Source organism: Protobothrops mucrosquamatus, unplaced genomic scaffold (genome assembly GCF_001527695.2).
Source record: "Protobothrops mucrosquamatus isolate PMUCROS unplaced genomic scaffold, P.Mucros_1.0 scaffold3071, whole genome shotgun sequence".
NCBI lineage: Eukaryota > Metazoa > Chordata > Lepidosauria > Squamata > Viperidae > Protobothrops > Protobothrops mucrosquamatus.
This window is the reverse complement of record NW_015389082.1, coordinates 86,307-101,915: the sequence shown is the minus strand read 5'-3', so window position 1 is coordinate 101,915 and position 15,609 is coordinate 86,307. Positions and strand designations below refer to the sequence as shown.

General features: G+C 38.0%; 1 protein-coding gene across 1 annotated transcript in view; it reads left to right on the top strand.

The window, feature by feature from the left end:
- Positions 1–3,784: 3,784 nt before the first annotated feature.
- LOC107296994 (S-adenosylmethionine mitochondrial carrier protein) overlaps positions 3,785–15,609 on the top strand; it is a gene marked incomplete at its 3' end in the record, with an annotated part of 94,846 nt that continues 83,021 nt past the window's right edge. Inside the window, exons 1-3 of the mRNA XM_015826347.1 lie at positions 3,785–3,817; positions 8,516–8,672; positions 12,742–12,851. Of these exons, the coding sequence (XP_015681833.1) occupies positions 3,785–3,817; positions 8,516–8,672; positions 12,742–12,851 (300 nt within the window). The remainder of the gene's footprint in view (positions 3,818–8,515; positions 8,673–12,741; positions 12,852–15,609) is intronic.

The following is a 15,609-nucleotide window of genomic DNA, read 5'->3' as shown; positions in this document are numbered from 1 at the left end:
TTTCCCCAAACTGATGCCTACAATGGGAATGACAACTTCTACACTAATTAGAAATCCAGGGAGCTGTAATTCCAATGTCCTGGACAGCTCTAGTTTAGAAAATAGTAAATTAGAACACAGGACATCTGTTGCACATTGTGTCATCTATTTATACCTATAAGCTCTTTTGGACCACTAGGGCAAATTGTGAGAGAGACAAGGGAAAGGGTCTTCACAGATGTCCTTAGGAGAGTAGGAAGGAGAAAAAGATGTCAGACTGATAAAAGTAGCCTTGTGGCATATACAAACCGGCACAGGGTGTGAAATGACACCCTGATGTTGCTTTCATCAGAACCCTAATGGCATATGAATTAATTAATTAATTAAATAAATAAATAAATAAATAAATAAATAAATAAATAAATGGTGTTTTCATCTTGTCACTGCCACTACTAATTTCTTTATGACAACTTTGTGCAGTCTTGTGTGCATGGTAGTGTAAATGCAACACTAATATTATTAGCCTGATTTCATGTCTTTATTCATCCCAACCCTATAGAAAGGACACAATAATTCAGACAAAATTCCCGCCCTTCCACCTAGGATCGCTTGGGGGTGCTGATTTGACAACGGGAGTAACCATAATATAAGCAAAATTGAATGTTCGTGTTTCAAACATTTTGTAGATGTTGAGACTCTAGAAAGAGTACAGAGAAGAGCAACAAATGTTGATTAAGGGACTGGAGGCTAAAAACCTATGAAGAGTGGTTGCAGGAATTGTGTTTGTCTCGTTTAATGAAGAGAAGGACGAGGGGTGACATGATAGCAGTGTTCCAATATCTCAGGGGTTGCCACGAAAAAGAGGGAGTCAAGCTATTCTCCAAAGCACCTGAAGGCAGGACAAGAAGCAATGGGTGGAAACTAATCAAGGAGAGAAACAACCCAGAACTAAGGAGAAATTTCCTGACAGTGAGAATGGAATAACAACAACAACAACAACAACAACAACAATAATGTTGGAAGGGACCTTGGAGGTCTTGTCCAATCCCCTGCTCAGGCAGGAAACCCTATTCCATTTCAGACAAATGACTGTCCAGTCTCTTCAAAACTTCCAGCGTTGGAGCATTCACAACTTCTGGAGGCAGGTAGTTCCACTGATTAATTGTTCTAACTGTCAGGAAATTTCTTCTTAGTTCTAGGTTGCTTCTCTCTTTGATTAGTTTCCACCCATTGCTTCTTGTCCTGCTTTCAGGTGCTTTGGAGAATAGCTTGCCTCCAGAAGCTGTGGGTGCTCCATCACAGGAGGTTTTTAAAAAGAGAGTGGACAACCACTTGTCTGAAATGGTGGTATAGGTCTCCTGTTTTAGCAGGGGGTTGGACTAGAAGACCTCCAAGGTCCCTTCCAATTCTTTTATTCTGTTCTCACTTTCTAAGAATCTATAGTGGCTTAGAAGTCAGACACATTTTTTACATAAGACATATCTGGAGAAATTCTTTTCTGAATAAGATGAACCTGTTGTTTAAATCTGTGTATAAAGCAGATTTTCATTTTCTGATACTAACATCCTCAGATTGTTAAGAGAGCAGTGATGTAAATAGATTTACTAAGTTTTACAAGGGCTGATTTCTGTTCAATGCACAGGAATAAATGGGATTCTTTGCATGTATGAAATTTCTTTCAAAAGTCCATCTCTTTAATGGAAGTCGCCATTTAGCTGCTAAATCACTCACTGCCAGCAGTGATGGCAGACTTCATTTCTCTTAACAAGTCTGTTTATAAATAAATCTTTTATAATTCAGCCAAAGCAAATATGAGAAAATCCTTTATCAAAGTTAATAAATCTTACCTCAATTTCAGCTGCCTATCAGCTTCAGCTGAAAAGACTGTTCAGATAATTGAAAAAGACTTGATCAGAGGAACTTCTCATCATGGAAAGATCTGCTTGTCACTGTGTTGTTTATGCACTATATAAAAGGGAGTGGTTTTATTTTTTATTGCTACATTATTCAAAATTGTCTATTGACTAAATTAAAATAAAAAAGGAAATAAATGCCCTCAGAGCCTACCAGAAGAAAATGCTCATTTCCTTCAAATCCTTCTCAAAAGACTTATTTCTTATGAAGCATTTAATCCAACTTGGTTGGCCCTAAATCTTATTTTAAACTATATCTATGCATTTTACTATAAACTACATGTAACTGGCATAGATATTTCTTCCCTGTTTTATCTTTTCCCTCTATATTCCTTTGGGCATTTTCTTATCAGAATGTCTGTTAGAGCGTGCATAGTCTTATTACATGAGGATTAAACCCAGGAGTAAACACAGTAAACAGTGGTTTATATTAAATGGAGGTTTATCTTACACTAGCTACAATATCAAAACCCAGGAACAATATACAGACACGTGCTATTACAGCAGGAGCCAACAAACCACAGTTATTCTTTTTAATATGAGAAGTTGTGGTTGGAGGAAGCTGACCAACAGGCGAGAAAGTTTAGAGAGCAAAAGACAGTGTATAAAGCAGCACATGGATATAGTTGAAGCAAGCATATAAAGGTACGGAGAAGCATAGAGAATGAGATTGGCAATTTTATTTTCTTCTCTCATGCCTTTAATTTTTGTGGTTTGTTTTTACTGCTTTTCTGCCGTCTGCATAATTTCTTATCTGGAACAGAAAAAGTGTTAATGGATATGTATTAATTTTAGTTTGTTGACCCTACCACAGCCAGGTACCCACTGTGTATGTGCTAAGTACTGAAAATGCTGCTGCTCTAGAAAATGCATCTCTCCAACATGTACTGCAATCAAAACTAATTATGGGTTTTTTCTCACAGATGGTTGTGCAACTAGCCTCTAACAGCTGTCTCCACCCTTTGTGGGTTGGGGGAAGGCTTTTGTAGGGTTGTCCATGAATTAACTGAAGATTATCACCTTCAGATTATAGTTACATATCATTTATCAGCTTCAAGCAAGCAAAACAAATCCCCCTTTGTGTTATAATTAAACGTTATATCTCACATGTACTATTTCACAGCTGTCAATACATCTTTGTTTACAGAGAGAAAACGTTTGGCTTTTTAACCTTTGGAAATGTTTATAACCAGAATAAAAGAAAATGAGCCAACTGGAAGCATCAATGTTATTGAAGGAAAAAATAACAATTGCTTGCAATTTTAAACCCTAAAAGGGAAACGTGGGATGTTTACAGCTACAATATCTGGGCTGCAAACACCTGTTCAATTGCTCAGATTATCAGTATCCTTTTGCTGCCATTTCCTTTGTCGTTTGGAGCGGTTGTTTCTCAAGTTCAGTTAACTTTTGAGATGTTTGGAGTCTTAAATGAAGGCTGGGGAATTCTGGGAGTTGAAGTCCACACAACTTAAAGTTGTTGAACTCGAGAAACACTGATTTAGACAACGGAGCGGGAGAGTTTGCTTACTTTCTCTGCATTGCCTTACAAACAGCATTTCTTCGCTGCAGAAACACTTGAAAAACGTGCCTTCTGTTGCACAGTCAAAGCTGAATATTGCATACAATATTTAGAAATCCCCACTCCCACGATTTGAGTAAACACACTTCCTCAATAACTGTGCCCCTAATCCACTTCTGAATCGAGAAAAGACATGCGAAGTACTTATCGGAAGCGCGCATGCGCCACTGGGACAAAAAAATCTGTCAGAGCTGCTGAGCCGTAACTGCTCACGTGATATTAAAGGGAGGCGGGGCAAGCTTCCAATATGGCTGCGCCCATGGGAAGCAAGTTGTAATGTAGTTGCCGCGTCTCGATGGTTTTCTGAGCACGCATGGATCGTGGGGATTTCTTGGTCTCCCTTGTGGTGAGTGAAGGAGACTTACAGTCCGCGCTAGATAAACTTGGTTATCGGTGGAAGATCCTTTGAAATGGCTTTCAGGACAAAATCTTTTAATTATGAATTTTAAACTGCATAGCCCTGTGCCTGCTAAACCCTTTTGAAACCTCCATGATCGTCTGATTTTGTATACGATCCTCACTCGGTGTGCAGGACATTTTGCTGACATCTTCACAGTTTATAAAGATCAAAAGGCATATATGCAAAGTCAAGATGAAGGGGAATGGAGCGAAAATGTGACAACTTCCCAGTGGGAGTCTTTTTTGCTACCATCTGGTGTCACCCGGATTTTTGCAGTTCAGAACTGGTAGTTTAGTAAAAAGAAGGATTAAAGAGATACACATTCTGTAGATACTGGGAATGGAACACATTGCAGTATTTTTAATTACTGGATTTGGATTGAATTCAGTTTCCTTTTGACACTGAACTTTTTTGATATTGAATAAGTTTCCTAATCATGCTGCTGCTAGCTATCTTCCTGCACCAGACCTGTTTAAAATAATTTTTATATCAAATATGATAGATTCAGCCGATGGCTGCATTGTCTGGGTTCAAAAACTACTGGGAATCCTGATTAATATTTCGATGGAAGACCGTCAATGATTTGGGATTGCTAAAAAAAAAGGATGTTGGAAAAAAAGCAATGTTATTTGTTTTGTTGCAGAGAAAACTTGCATGGATGTGTCTATGCAATCCCCTGAAACAGCTTGACTAGAAGACATCTTGATTATAAATAGATTACAAACACATGCATGTGCTTTAAAATGTGTTAATAAAAATAATTTAGTTCCCTCCCAATGAATTGTATATGAAGTTTGAATGAGAACTATAATTAATTGAATATATCCACTATTCAGCCTTCTGTATATTACTATACTTAGAAGGGATTGAAAATTTAATGGGGTTTATCCACTTAGAGCTTTGTGGTGTGATATTTCTTGCTTATTATTGTAAAATAAATATATCAGGCACCCTTGACATGAATGATGTAGACCTGGCCACGCCCACCCAGTAGGCCACACCCACCCAGTAGGCCACACCCATCCTGGCCACACACACCCCGCCCCCCCAAGGGCAACCGCAATGCTGATGCGGCCCTCAATGAAATTGAGTTTGACACCCCTGATATAGTTTATTATTTGCTCTGTCTCCATATCATGTTTAATTAGCAATTTGTAACTATGTGGCTTAATAAATGATTTTAATTCTTTGTAGGTATTTTAAATTCTGTCATCTTTTTCAGAGTCCCTCCTTTCGTAAGATTGCTTTTTACTTTTCTGGTTGTTTACAAATACAATAACCCCGGTAAATTTATTCCTTTGTTAAGAAGAATCTGTTTCTTCAGTTTTCATGTAGTCAATATATTGTTCAAAAGAATATGAGCATATTAAACCTTTTCTTAGGTATTCAGGTGTCTAAAACTGTCTCCTGCTGTCCAGAAATAATGAAATGGCATAAAAAAAATCAAGTTCTGTGCAAAGCTTTCTATTTCTCACTTTCAGAACTATAGAAGTAGTTCCAGAAAGGGTATCAATGTTCCTTTGCTGTCTAAAAAATCATTATTGTTTTCCACAGTTAAAATAGGCATCCAGGTATTTGTACTCTCTGGCAGGTGCTCCATTAGCTACTTCATGAATTTAAATTACGTCTAAGATACAAAAGTTTCAAATCCAAAGAACCAATTAGTAACTTTTGATTCATGCTTTTGCCAGATGGCTAGATTAAAACCAGATCAATTTTCTTTTTCTTCTCTTAATCACTTGCTACAGATAAGAATTCTGATGGAGAAAGAGCTAAAAGGATAGGGAGTAGTGAAATCAATGCATGCAAAATAGCCAAGCAGATTAAAAGAGTAATTAACTTATTGATTAAAATTTTAACTGAAGCAAGTGAGCACTTTTTGAATGAGATATCATGGCTGAAGATGACCATCCTCGATGTCTGCTGAAAAAGAACCCAATAATGCAAGGCAAACTAATTCTATGTCAACTAAAATTAATGACAGTTGCTTATTATTTTTTCATTTTTCTTTGATAAATCCTTTGCTCATTCCTGAATTAGTGTTGGCGGTCATCCATCAGGATGTTGAACTATTTTGAGGTGCCATTGAGGGTTGTTGATGATACCTATCCCAGGACAAGTAAAGAATATAATAGAAGTGTTGACCCAAGGATTGGATACTGCAAGGATTGGATGGGAAGGAGCTGACTTTAATTCCAGTAAGCAGAGGTGCTATGTTTTTTCAGAAACTATTTGGCCTTTGCCTGCTCTAGTTATAACTCTGGATGGGAAACAACTTTCCACTAAGAGCAGATTTGTGACTTGAGACACCTCTAGACTTACTGCTAGATAGGTAATTGCTTGTGGGGTTTTTGCCCAATTTGGGCTATTGAATAGCAGTTACCTACCATCTTATCACCTCTAAGATTGACTTCTACAGTGCCCTATGCTTGGGGTTGCCTTTGAAGACTACTCAGAAGCTGAGTAATGGTGATGGCACATAAAAAGCTATAGGACCCATTTTGGCCCCCCCGCATTAGCTTCCTATAGCCTTCTGAGCCTAATTCAGAATGCTCGCCTTACTCTATAAAATTGTTTTATTGCCTAAACATTTGCAGAACTGCTTCTTTCAGAACCGATCCTTCTACTATGTTTGTCCCCAGATAGGATACTGAGAGTTTCTCCACTGCTGGAAATTTGGGGAGGAGTACCAGATCTTGATATTTTTCAGTTTGTGCTTGGCTGGTACTGCATTCAGGACGAAATTCAAAGTTGTGTTCATCTGGAGAATTTTTAATTAAATGTCACTTCTAAAGTCGGTGTGGCCATTTAATATGGATGTTGGGACCTGTTTTGTGATTTTGTTGCTGATTTTAATTGTCTTAAGGATTTTATTTTTTTGTTTTCTAAGTCATCATTAGTCTTCTTTTCATAAATATTACAGATTTTCACATAAGTAAAAGATAAACATGAAATAATATAGAGTAAAATTAAAAATAATAGAAAGATAAAAGAAGTAAAAAAGCAACTTACAATTTTACTTCTGCCATCTCTGTTTAACTTTGCTTAAGAGTTGAAGCGCACAAACCACAATCACGTGACTGTAAGATGCTATAATTATAAATGGCAGTTGTGAGGAGCCCGATGGTAACCATGTGAATGCAGGTTGTCGCAGAGGATGTAAATGTGAGGACTGGCTGCAAAGCTGACTTTTTTTAACATTGTAATTTAGAACGATCACTAAATGAGGCTGTCAATAAGTGAGGACTACCTGTACTGCAGTGAACTCTTGATTGCTGGCAGCTGAAATTATCATTTGGGGTTGCCTGATGCAAGGCTCATGGTGAATGAGTTGTTTATACTAAATGGGGAGATTTGTGCTATGTTTTGGGGTGCATGGTAACTAAGTCAATTTTCAGATTTAAGACTAAAGGTACTTTTCCAAAAGGACTTTTTCAGATGACTGCAAAGAATATAAATCCTTCCATTCCCTACGTTCCCTTCTTGGGTGAGAAACAAAATGTTTGAAGGCCGCCCAGAATTACTATGTGGTAAGATGGGTGGCCAATACATTTTATAAATAAATGAACCAAGAAAGACTGATTGCCTTTTGGAGAAGCACCTTTGGGTCAACCATGACCTGGATGATTGAGAATCTCCAGAGACTTACGAATAGATTTATAAAAATATTTCTTGTTTCAGAAAGGTGAAAAATCTTGCAAATTATATACAGTGGTTGTGATAAATTTTGTCTGCGTGACAAAAACGTTTAAAGCCTCGGTCCTTAATCTGATGCTCTTTACCCACCCACTTTATTGAAGTTACATTTTTTGTTCCTTAATCTCTCCTTGGTCCCAACTGAGACAGAAGCAATAAGCAGACACTTTATAATTTAGGCTTAGCGCAGTGTTGTCACTGGATAAATGTTAGCTATCTGATCACATCTTGTGGCTGTTAGTGCCGCATATTTATATTTCAGAACTGTTTCTTGTGCTAATGGCACATCATGTTGACATCATGTTTGCATATTGTAATGAGCTTTCCTGGATTTTACCATCAATATTGGAAGAGCTGATTTGCTTCTGTCATTTCATCCAAACTAGAAAAGAGCAATTATGTCCAAATGAAGTAATGATAAAATGTGGAGTTAATTATTTTTCTTCCCAAATGACACGATTTAAATCCATAACTTTCATTTATTTTGTTTTCAAACATTCAGTGTAGGTACCTACTTCTGGGAGTGTCATTCCCACATGTCCTGTTGTATCATATTGGAAAGTATTTTTAATTTGTTTGCATGTTTTGTTATTTTTACTGTAAACCCCCTTTTAGATAAATCAGAGTGGGACAATAATAATTCTGTATAGCTACAAGTTAAATATTAATTGAACTTTCATTCTCCAGCATTAATAATTATTCTTCTTAATTTTTGTTTTGCTGGAAAAAGTAGCTGCTTGATTCCCATTCTGAAAATGATGACTTGGAATTACTTAGTAGCCCAGAACAGAATAGGAACTTAGATACTGGGCTGTCCGTATCAAAGGCTGATTTTCAAATAAATTGGCTTATTTAGTATGTTTTTTATTTCTGACAAATCATTGGTTTTCTTTTTTGTTGATATTAATAATGCTTTTTTTTTTTTGCTTGTATCTTTATTTTTTGAAGGCTGGCGGGCTAGCTGGTGTGTGTGTGGATCTGACATTATTTCCTTTGGATACAGTCAAAACTAGATTGCAGAGTCCTCAAGGACTTAAAAAGGCTGGTGGTTTCCATGGCATTTATGCTGGAGTTCCTTCTGCTGCCATAGGATCTTTTCCAAATGGTAAGGCATTCTGTGCAACTGTCTTTCCCAGTTTTATTCTACACTGGCTTCCCTCTAACTGACCAAAGGAGCTTTTTCAAAAGGCAACATTCCTTGAAAATGTTTTGCTTCTCATCCAAGAGGCTTCTTCAGTTCCAACTGAATAGTGGGGAATGGAAGGATTCCAGATAGGAAGAAGGATGTTTCTCATTTGGGAGCCTCTTCCCCTAATGAAAAAAAAAAATCAACCAGGAGGCCCTGAATTCTAATTCCACCTTTGGCATGAAACACTGGCTGGATGGCTTTGGGCCAGTCAATCTCTCCCAGCCCATCCCACCTCACAGATTTGTTGTTGTTGTTGGGAAACTAGGAGAATGTTTGCTGCCTTGAGTTATTTGTAAACAATAATAAAGGTGGGATAAAGGTGCCTCAAATTCTGACATGGGCGGCATGTAAATTTAATAAATAGAAATAATGAATGAAAGTCAAATCAATAATAATAACATACTGCTGATAGAACTGTCAAATTTTAGAGAAGAAACAGTTTTATTACACAAGTGGGTGTCTGTTTTGGACAATGTAAGGGTCTCATCCTTTTTGATGTAGATACCTGACTTTCTAACTTCCTTAAACTTAATTTGCTTTTTAATTTCGATGAATACAACAGTGTTATCATTGTTTCTAAGCTTTGTCTTCCGAAGGTGGATGCTAACATAGGTTTATAGAATCATCCTCAGGCGTCTTTTAAATTTACTAAGCTCTTCCCAACTTACTAATTTTTCTGTTTCTTTTTTTTTAATCTTCTATTTCCTTATCTTCTTTTGGAGAAGATAAGCATCTTTCGATTAGCCACAGAGGGCAACAGAGGTAGCCCTAAAAAAGAATTAGCAACTGCTCTTTTTGACACGTCCATTATTTTTCTCTTACACCACTTGTATTTTTAAATTCTGAACTTTGTCCTATTTTTATGGTTACAGACAAATTTACTTGAAGAGTAAATTACTGCAGAGTTACAGAAAGCCACCTTTAATATCAGGGGAAACAGATATTTTGATTTTCGTTTTTGCCAGCATGAAATACTGCTGCCAATTCATAATGCAGTCTTTCATTTTATGCTGCTTCTTTAGAACACTTACACTTAGAAGAAGAAAAAATAAGATATTTAAAATAACACTTGACTGAATTGGGTTGAATTACAAAATTGCTTATGTATGTGCTTTCTGAAGCAGAAGTCCTGAAAAACGTAGGAAGTGTAAAAAGACATGGTTTTTGATTTGATGCAAGAAGTAAAAATAGTTTATATGTATTCATTTTTACCTTTATGTTTTGCTTTGTTTTTTGTTTTCTTTGTGTCAGAGGTTTCCATGCTAAATCGTTCAATGGCTTTTTTAAATTTAGGAAAGTTTGTAAGCTAGTTTGGGGATTCATTGAATGGAATAAGTGATTGAAATAAAGTAACATGTTGCATTGGTGCAGTGGTTCTCAACCTTTTTAATGCCGCGACCCCCAACCGGTCGTAAGTCGAGGACTAAACCGGTCGTAAGTCGAGGACTAAACCGGTCGTAGGTTGAGGACTACCCAACCGGTCGTAAGTCAAGGACTTTCCCTGCCCGGGAGCGCCGCGCATGCGTGGTTCCGCCCCCTGCACCGGCCGAGGCGTAGCTGGCAAGCGGCAGAAACAGAGCAGGCCGACCATCAGCTGGCCCAGCCCAAGGGAGGTAAGGCACCCGCCGGAAAAGGGAAAAAAAAATGGCGGACAGGCTTGCTTGGCGACCCCTGTGAAATGGTCGATCGACCCCAAATGGGGTCGCGACCCATAGGTTGAGAACCGCTGCATTGGTGAGTCTTTGGGACTTCTAGTCTCATCTCTTAGATCTACAAAAGTACGGTGTATAATTTTTTACATTTTATGTCCACATCAACAAAATGTGCTGCTACCTGAAGATAGGACTTATATTAGATTTAGATATTCTCTCTTTGCAGTAAGAGCACCCCTGGTATTTTTCTCTTAAAAACTATTTTAAAATTGCTGGCTTCAGTTGATCAGTGTTTAAAGGGACATGGTTTTTCAAAAACCATTTAAAAACATTTTAATTCTGGAACATAGTGTCAAATAAGGTGGGATTCAATGCTTTGGATCTGAAGTTATGCAGGTGAGTGATAGTTGGTGAATGATGGGCTAGCACTGATGATGTTACCTAGTTTGGTAAAGAAATGTCTGCAAGAAAACCATCAAGCTCAAAGAGCACCAAGGACAGTTCCTTCCTGAGTTACAAATATTAAGATTAGATTAAAATAACCTTTATTGTCATTTTTTACTATGAGCATACTGGCCCACATTAAAAATGAAATTCTGTTGCTCTCTCTCAAAAGATCCCATACCTCCTCTGAAACACCATTTTGGCCTTGGATCCAAAGTGCTGTTTGTAAGCACAGGTGTTCTTTGACTTACATTTAGCGACTTGTCAGAGTTACAACAGCACTGAAAAAACCTGACTTACGACTGGTCCTCGCACCTATGACCATCATAGCATCCCCATGGTCATGTGATCAAAATTTGGGCACTTGACAACCAGCATGTATTTGATGTTGAAACTCTAGAAAGAGTACAGAGAAGAGCAACAAAGATGATCAGGGGACTGGAGGCTAAAACATATAAGGAATTGTTGCTGGAATTGGGAATATCTAGTCTAATGAAGAGAAGGACGAGGACATAATAGCAGTGTTCCAATATTTGAGGGGCTGTCACAAAGAAGAGGGAGTCAAGCTATTCTCCAAAGCACCTGAAGGCAGGACAAGAAGCAATGGAAGGAAGATAATCAAAGAGAGAAGCAACCTAGAACTAAGGAGAAAATTCTTGACAGTTAGAACAATTAACCAGTGGAACAACCTGCCTCCAGAAGCTGTGAATGCTCCAACACTGGACATTTTTTAAGAAGAGACTGGACAGCCATTTGTCTGAAATGGTATAGGTTTCTTGACTGAGCACGGGGTTGAACTAGATGACCTCCAAGGTCCCCTCCAACTTTATTATTATTATTATTATTATTATTATTATTATTATTATTATTATTATTATTATTATTATTATTATTATTATTATTATTATTATTATTATTATTATTATTATTAAATACTATAGTTGCAGCATCCTGGGATCATGAGATTGCTGTTTGCGACCTTCCCAGATGGCTTCTAATAATCAAAGTCAATGGGAGAAGACAGATTTGTTTAATGCCTGTGCGATCCAGTGACTCACTTAACAGCTGTTGGACAAAAAAAAATCAGGCTGATTCACTTAACAATCAACTTGCTTAGCAATGGAAATTCTTATCCCAATTATCATAAGTCGAGGATTTCTTGAAGTTAATTGTATTAAATTCATATTGCTGCCCACCTCACTGTAGTGACATTGGGCAGCTAAGTAATGCTAAAAGTACTGTACAAAATAACAGGAGAAACCAGTATATCTGGATACTCCTAACTCTCAAAGCCATTCAGTCTTACTAGGGTTCAGCTGAAGGCTGTTCTTCCCGATCCAGGACCTCACAGCCTCCACATGTCAAGAAAGCATCATATGGTTGGCTCCCAAATGTCCCACTTTTTGTTTGTTGGTATATGTTTTATTTCCAAAAAAAACAATCATTTGGCTTTTCTAGTTGTCTTATCATGTCTTCCTATTTTAAACTTATCATTTTTAGTTTTATCATTTTTGGATTCTTCTGACTTGGGGAAAAAAAGAAAGATTGGGTTACTGAAATTCCATCTCTGGAAGATTGTGTGTTAGAGACAGCACGGGACCTAGTCATCTTTGTTGTTGGATATGTCAGACAATTTGACAACATGATGAGGATTATCATAGAGAAGGCTTGCTCCTTCACAAAATGACTATCATAGCAGCATGGCTGGTTAAAAAAAACTGGAATGGGGGAAAAGAGGCATAATACTATGGAAAATAATTGTAAATATGATGGTTCCTACAAACAAAGGGGATCATCTTCTTTTGATATTTACTGTATATTGTACAAACATTGTATGTAATCATAAGGACTCTTAGGGGACTTAAAAGACATTCCGTTTTGTATTTCAGCTGCTGCCTTTTTTGTCACTTATGAATATACGAAAGCTGTCCTGCACACAGATGCTTCTCCGTATTTTGCTCCAATAATTCATATGATGGCTGCCTCCTTTGGAGAAGTAGTAAGTAAAAGTTTAGTGAAATGTACTTAAACAACCCCATTGTTACGATTTTTCCTACCTTCTGGAGTAACGGGGTAGTAATGTATAAGATAATGATTATATAACATCAAAATAATTAAAGCATACACTCGTGACAGTGTACTTAGCAGCTACATCTCAATTCTAAATAGACAGTTACATCTCAGTTCCAGAGAGAGTAGATAGGATTGTAGAAGATAACTAAAATTCAGTAGCACCAGGGTCAACTGTGTCTCCTAGAAAAAAGATCCATAATTGTGGTTCTTCTATGAAATGGCCTTGTCTTAAATCACTACCCCACAAGGTACCTCAGCATAATAGTACAACAGCAGTAATAAAACACGGATTTATCAATACCGAGAAAGACATACCGTATATATCTACTGTGTCAATGCTGCAAATACTGTATATTCTTGCTTTGACAACATGCAGAGCTGTCTGGCATTTTTATAGTTAAACCAGGCAGAAGGGGAAAAGAAACCGGAAGTAAATCACATCTTCCAAGTTGATTGGAAGATGTGAACCGTGACCCCAAAGAAAGGTGGGAGGGAAATGCTTAGAAATATATGCATAGCGGAAAAGAAGCCAGTCCTAAGCATTTCCTCCATATTGTGCTGACGTATCAGTAACATTAATAAATGCTTTTAGGAGAAAATATGCCTGAAAGTCCTTTTTAGTGTTTCGTTAATCAGACATATGACATACTGTATCATTGCAATAGTCCTTCTCTGAAGCTGTTAAGAGTATGGATAAATCAATCCACACAATTCCATTTTAGGAATGGCTGGGTTGATAGCCTAGTTCAGTGGTGTCAAACTTGCCACGTCATGTGACGTGTCACGACGTATCGTGATTTTTTTTCCATTGCCGGCAATGGATTGGGTGTGGTTTCGCCATGACGCATCCAGTCCGCAGGCCGGCAGTTTGACACCCCTGGCCTAGTTCAATGTTTTTCAACTTCAGCAACTTTAAGTTGCGTGGACTTCAACTCCCACAATTCCACAGCCAGTATGTTAGTTGAGGAATTCGGGGAGTTGAAGTCCACACATCTTAAAGTTATTGAGCTTGAAAAACATTGGCCTGGTTGTAAATCTGCAATGCCTCTTCTTATTACTAAGGCTATCTAGAGAGATATATGGACCTGTTTCTTCCCACCAATAAGCATCCTCCAGGAAGAGATCACCTACCCACAGTATAGCCCACTTCAGCTTATTGGATATCAATATTACCTCCATATACTTGCCTGGCCATTTAGTTAGAATGGACAAATGGTAGATGGGTTGTAATTTTTTTTCTCTTAATTTACTGGTTGCCATTAGCTGTGCCAGGAACCTGGAGCCATGGTGTGATGGTCTCAGAGCTGGCACCAGTGGATGAGAATTTCTCATTCCCTTCTCCCCTGCCAAATGCTATTGAACTCTTTGATTGATTCTTCTTTGTGACCCAAATTGCACACAGAAGAGTAAAAATTGTAATTATAGCTTTATTGATTAGTCATTAAACTTTAATCAAGCCATAACCACAGGAAAAGACTATTATTTGGTAAGCAGGCCTCAACTTTCAGCACCGCTTCCCTCCCCACACTTTAATTGTTGTTGGACTGTAACAAATGGCTGGTATATAGATATGTAGTAATAAGATGCAGGCACAAGCTTAGGTTCCTGTGAAATTGCTGTTTTATGTTCTCAGAATGTCTCTAGTGCATTGCAAAATCATGGCCCTACTCTATATATTGCTCTGATTGAGCTGGATAGGATAGCAGGCTTTTTTTATTGGCAGCTCCTTGTGAATTCTCATCAGGAGAGACCTGACTTCTATCTTGCAGCTTTCTGTTGGAGGAGAAACAGGCAAGTGATCCTTGAAACTGCTCAACTACGAATCGCAAGGCTCTCTATTTTAAGGAGGCTCCACGGCTGAGTGACCCAGAGCATGCTTTGCCCACAGAAGGTTCCAGATGGCCTGGGATCAGCCTGAAACCCAGAGAGTCATTATATCTAGGTAGTCCTCAACTTACGATCACAATTGAGCCCAAAATTTCTGTCGCTAAGCAAGACCATTGTTAAGTGAGATTTATCCCATTTTAGACCTTTTTTGCCACAGCGGTTGAGTGAACCCCCTGCAGTGGTTCAGTTAGTAAGACGGTTGTTAAGTGAATCCGGCTTCCCCATTGATTTGCTTGTCAGAAGGTCACAAAAGGTGATCGCATGATCCCAGGACATTGCGACCGTCATTAAATATGAACCAGTTGCCAAGCATCTGAATTTTGATCACGGGACCTTGGGGATGCTGCAATGGCCCTAAGTGTGAAAAAAAAACAGTCATAAGTTACTTTTTTCAGTGCTGCTGTAACTTCAGATGGTCACTGAATGGAATGGTTGTAAGTTGAGGACAACCTGTAGTCACTATAGACACTATAGTGAAAAAGCTTAACTCTTTCATTCACAATATAGCTTGGTTTTGGATTATTATGTTGTATGAATGCAGGATTTGTGTTTTAGCATATTATAGGAATCCAACAAAAATGAGGTATTTTTTTTAAATAACCCATTGACTGATTTTTCTTCTGTTTTCAGTGGTGGGATTCAAATATGTGAACAAATGGTTCTCTGTGTGAATGCCTCTTCCGGAAGTCCATTCTGGGCCTGGGCCACAAAAAATTAACTACCGGTTCTGCCAAAGTGGTGCGAACTGGCTGAATCCCACCACTGATGTGTGTGTGTGTGTGTGTGTGTGTGTGTGT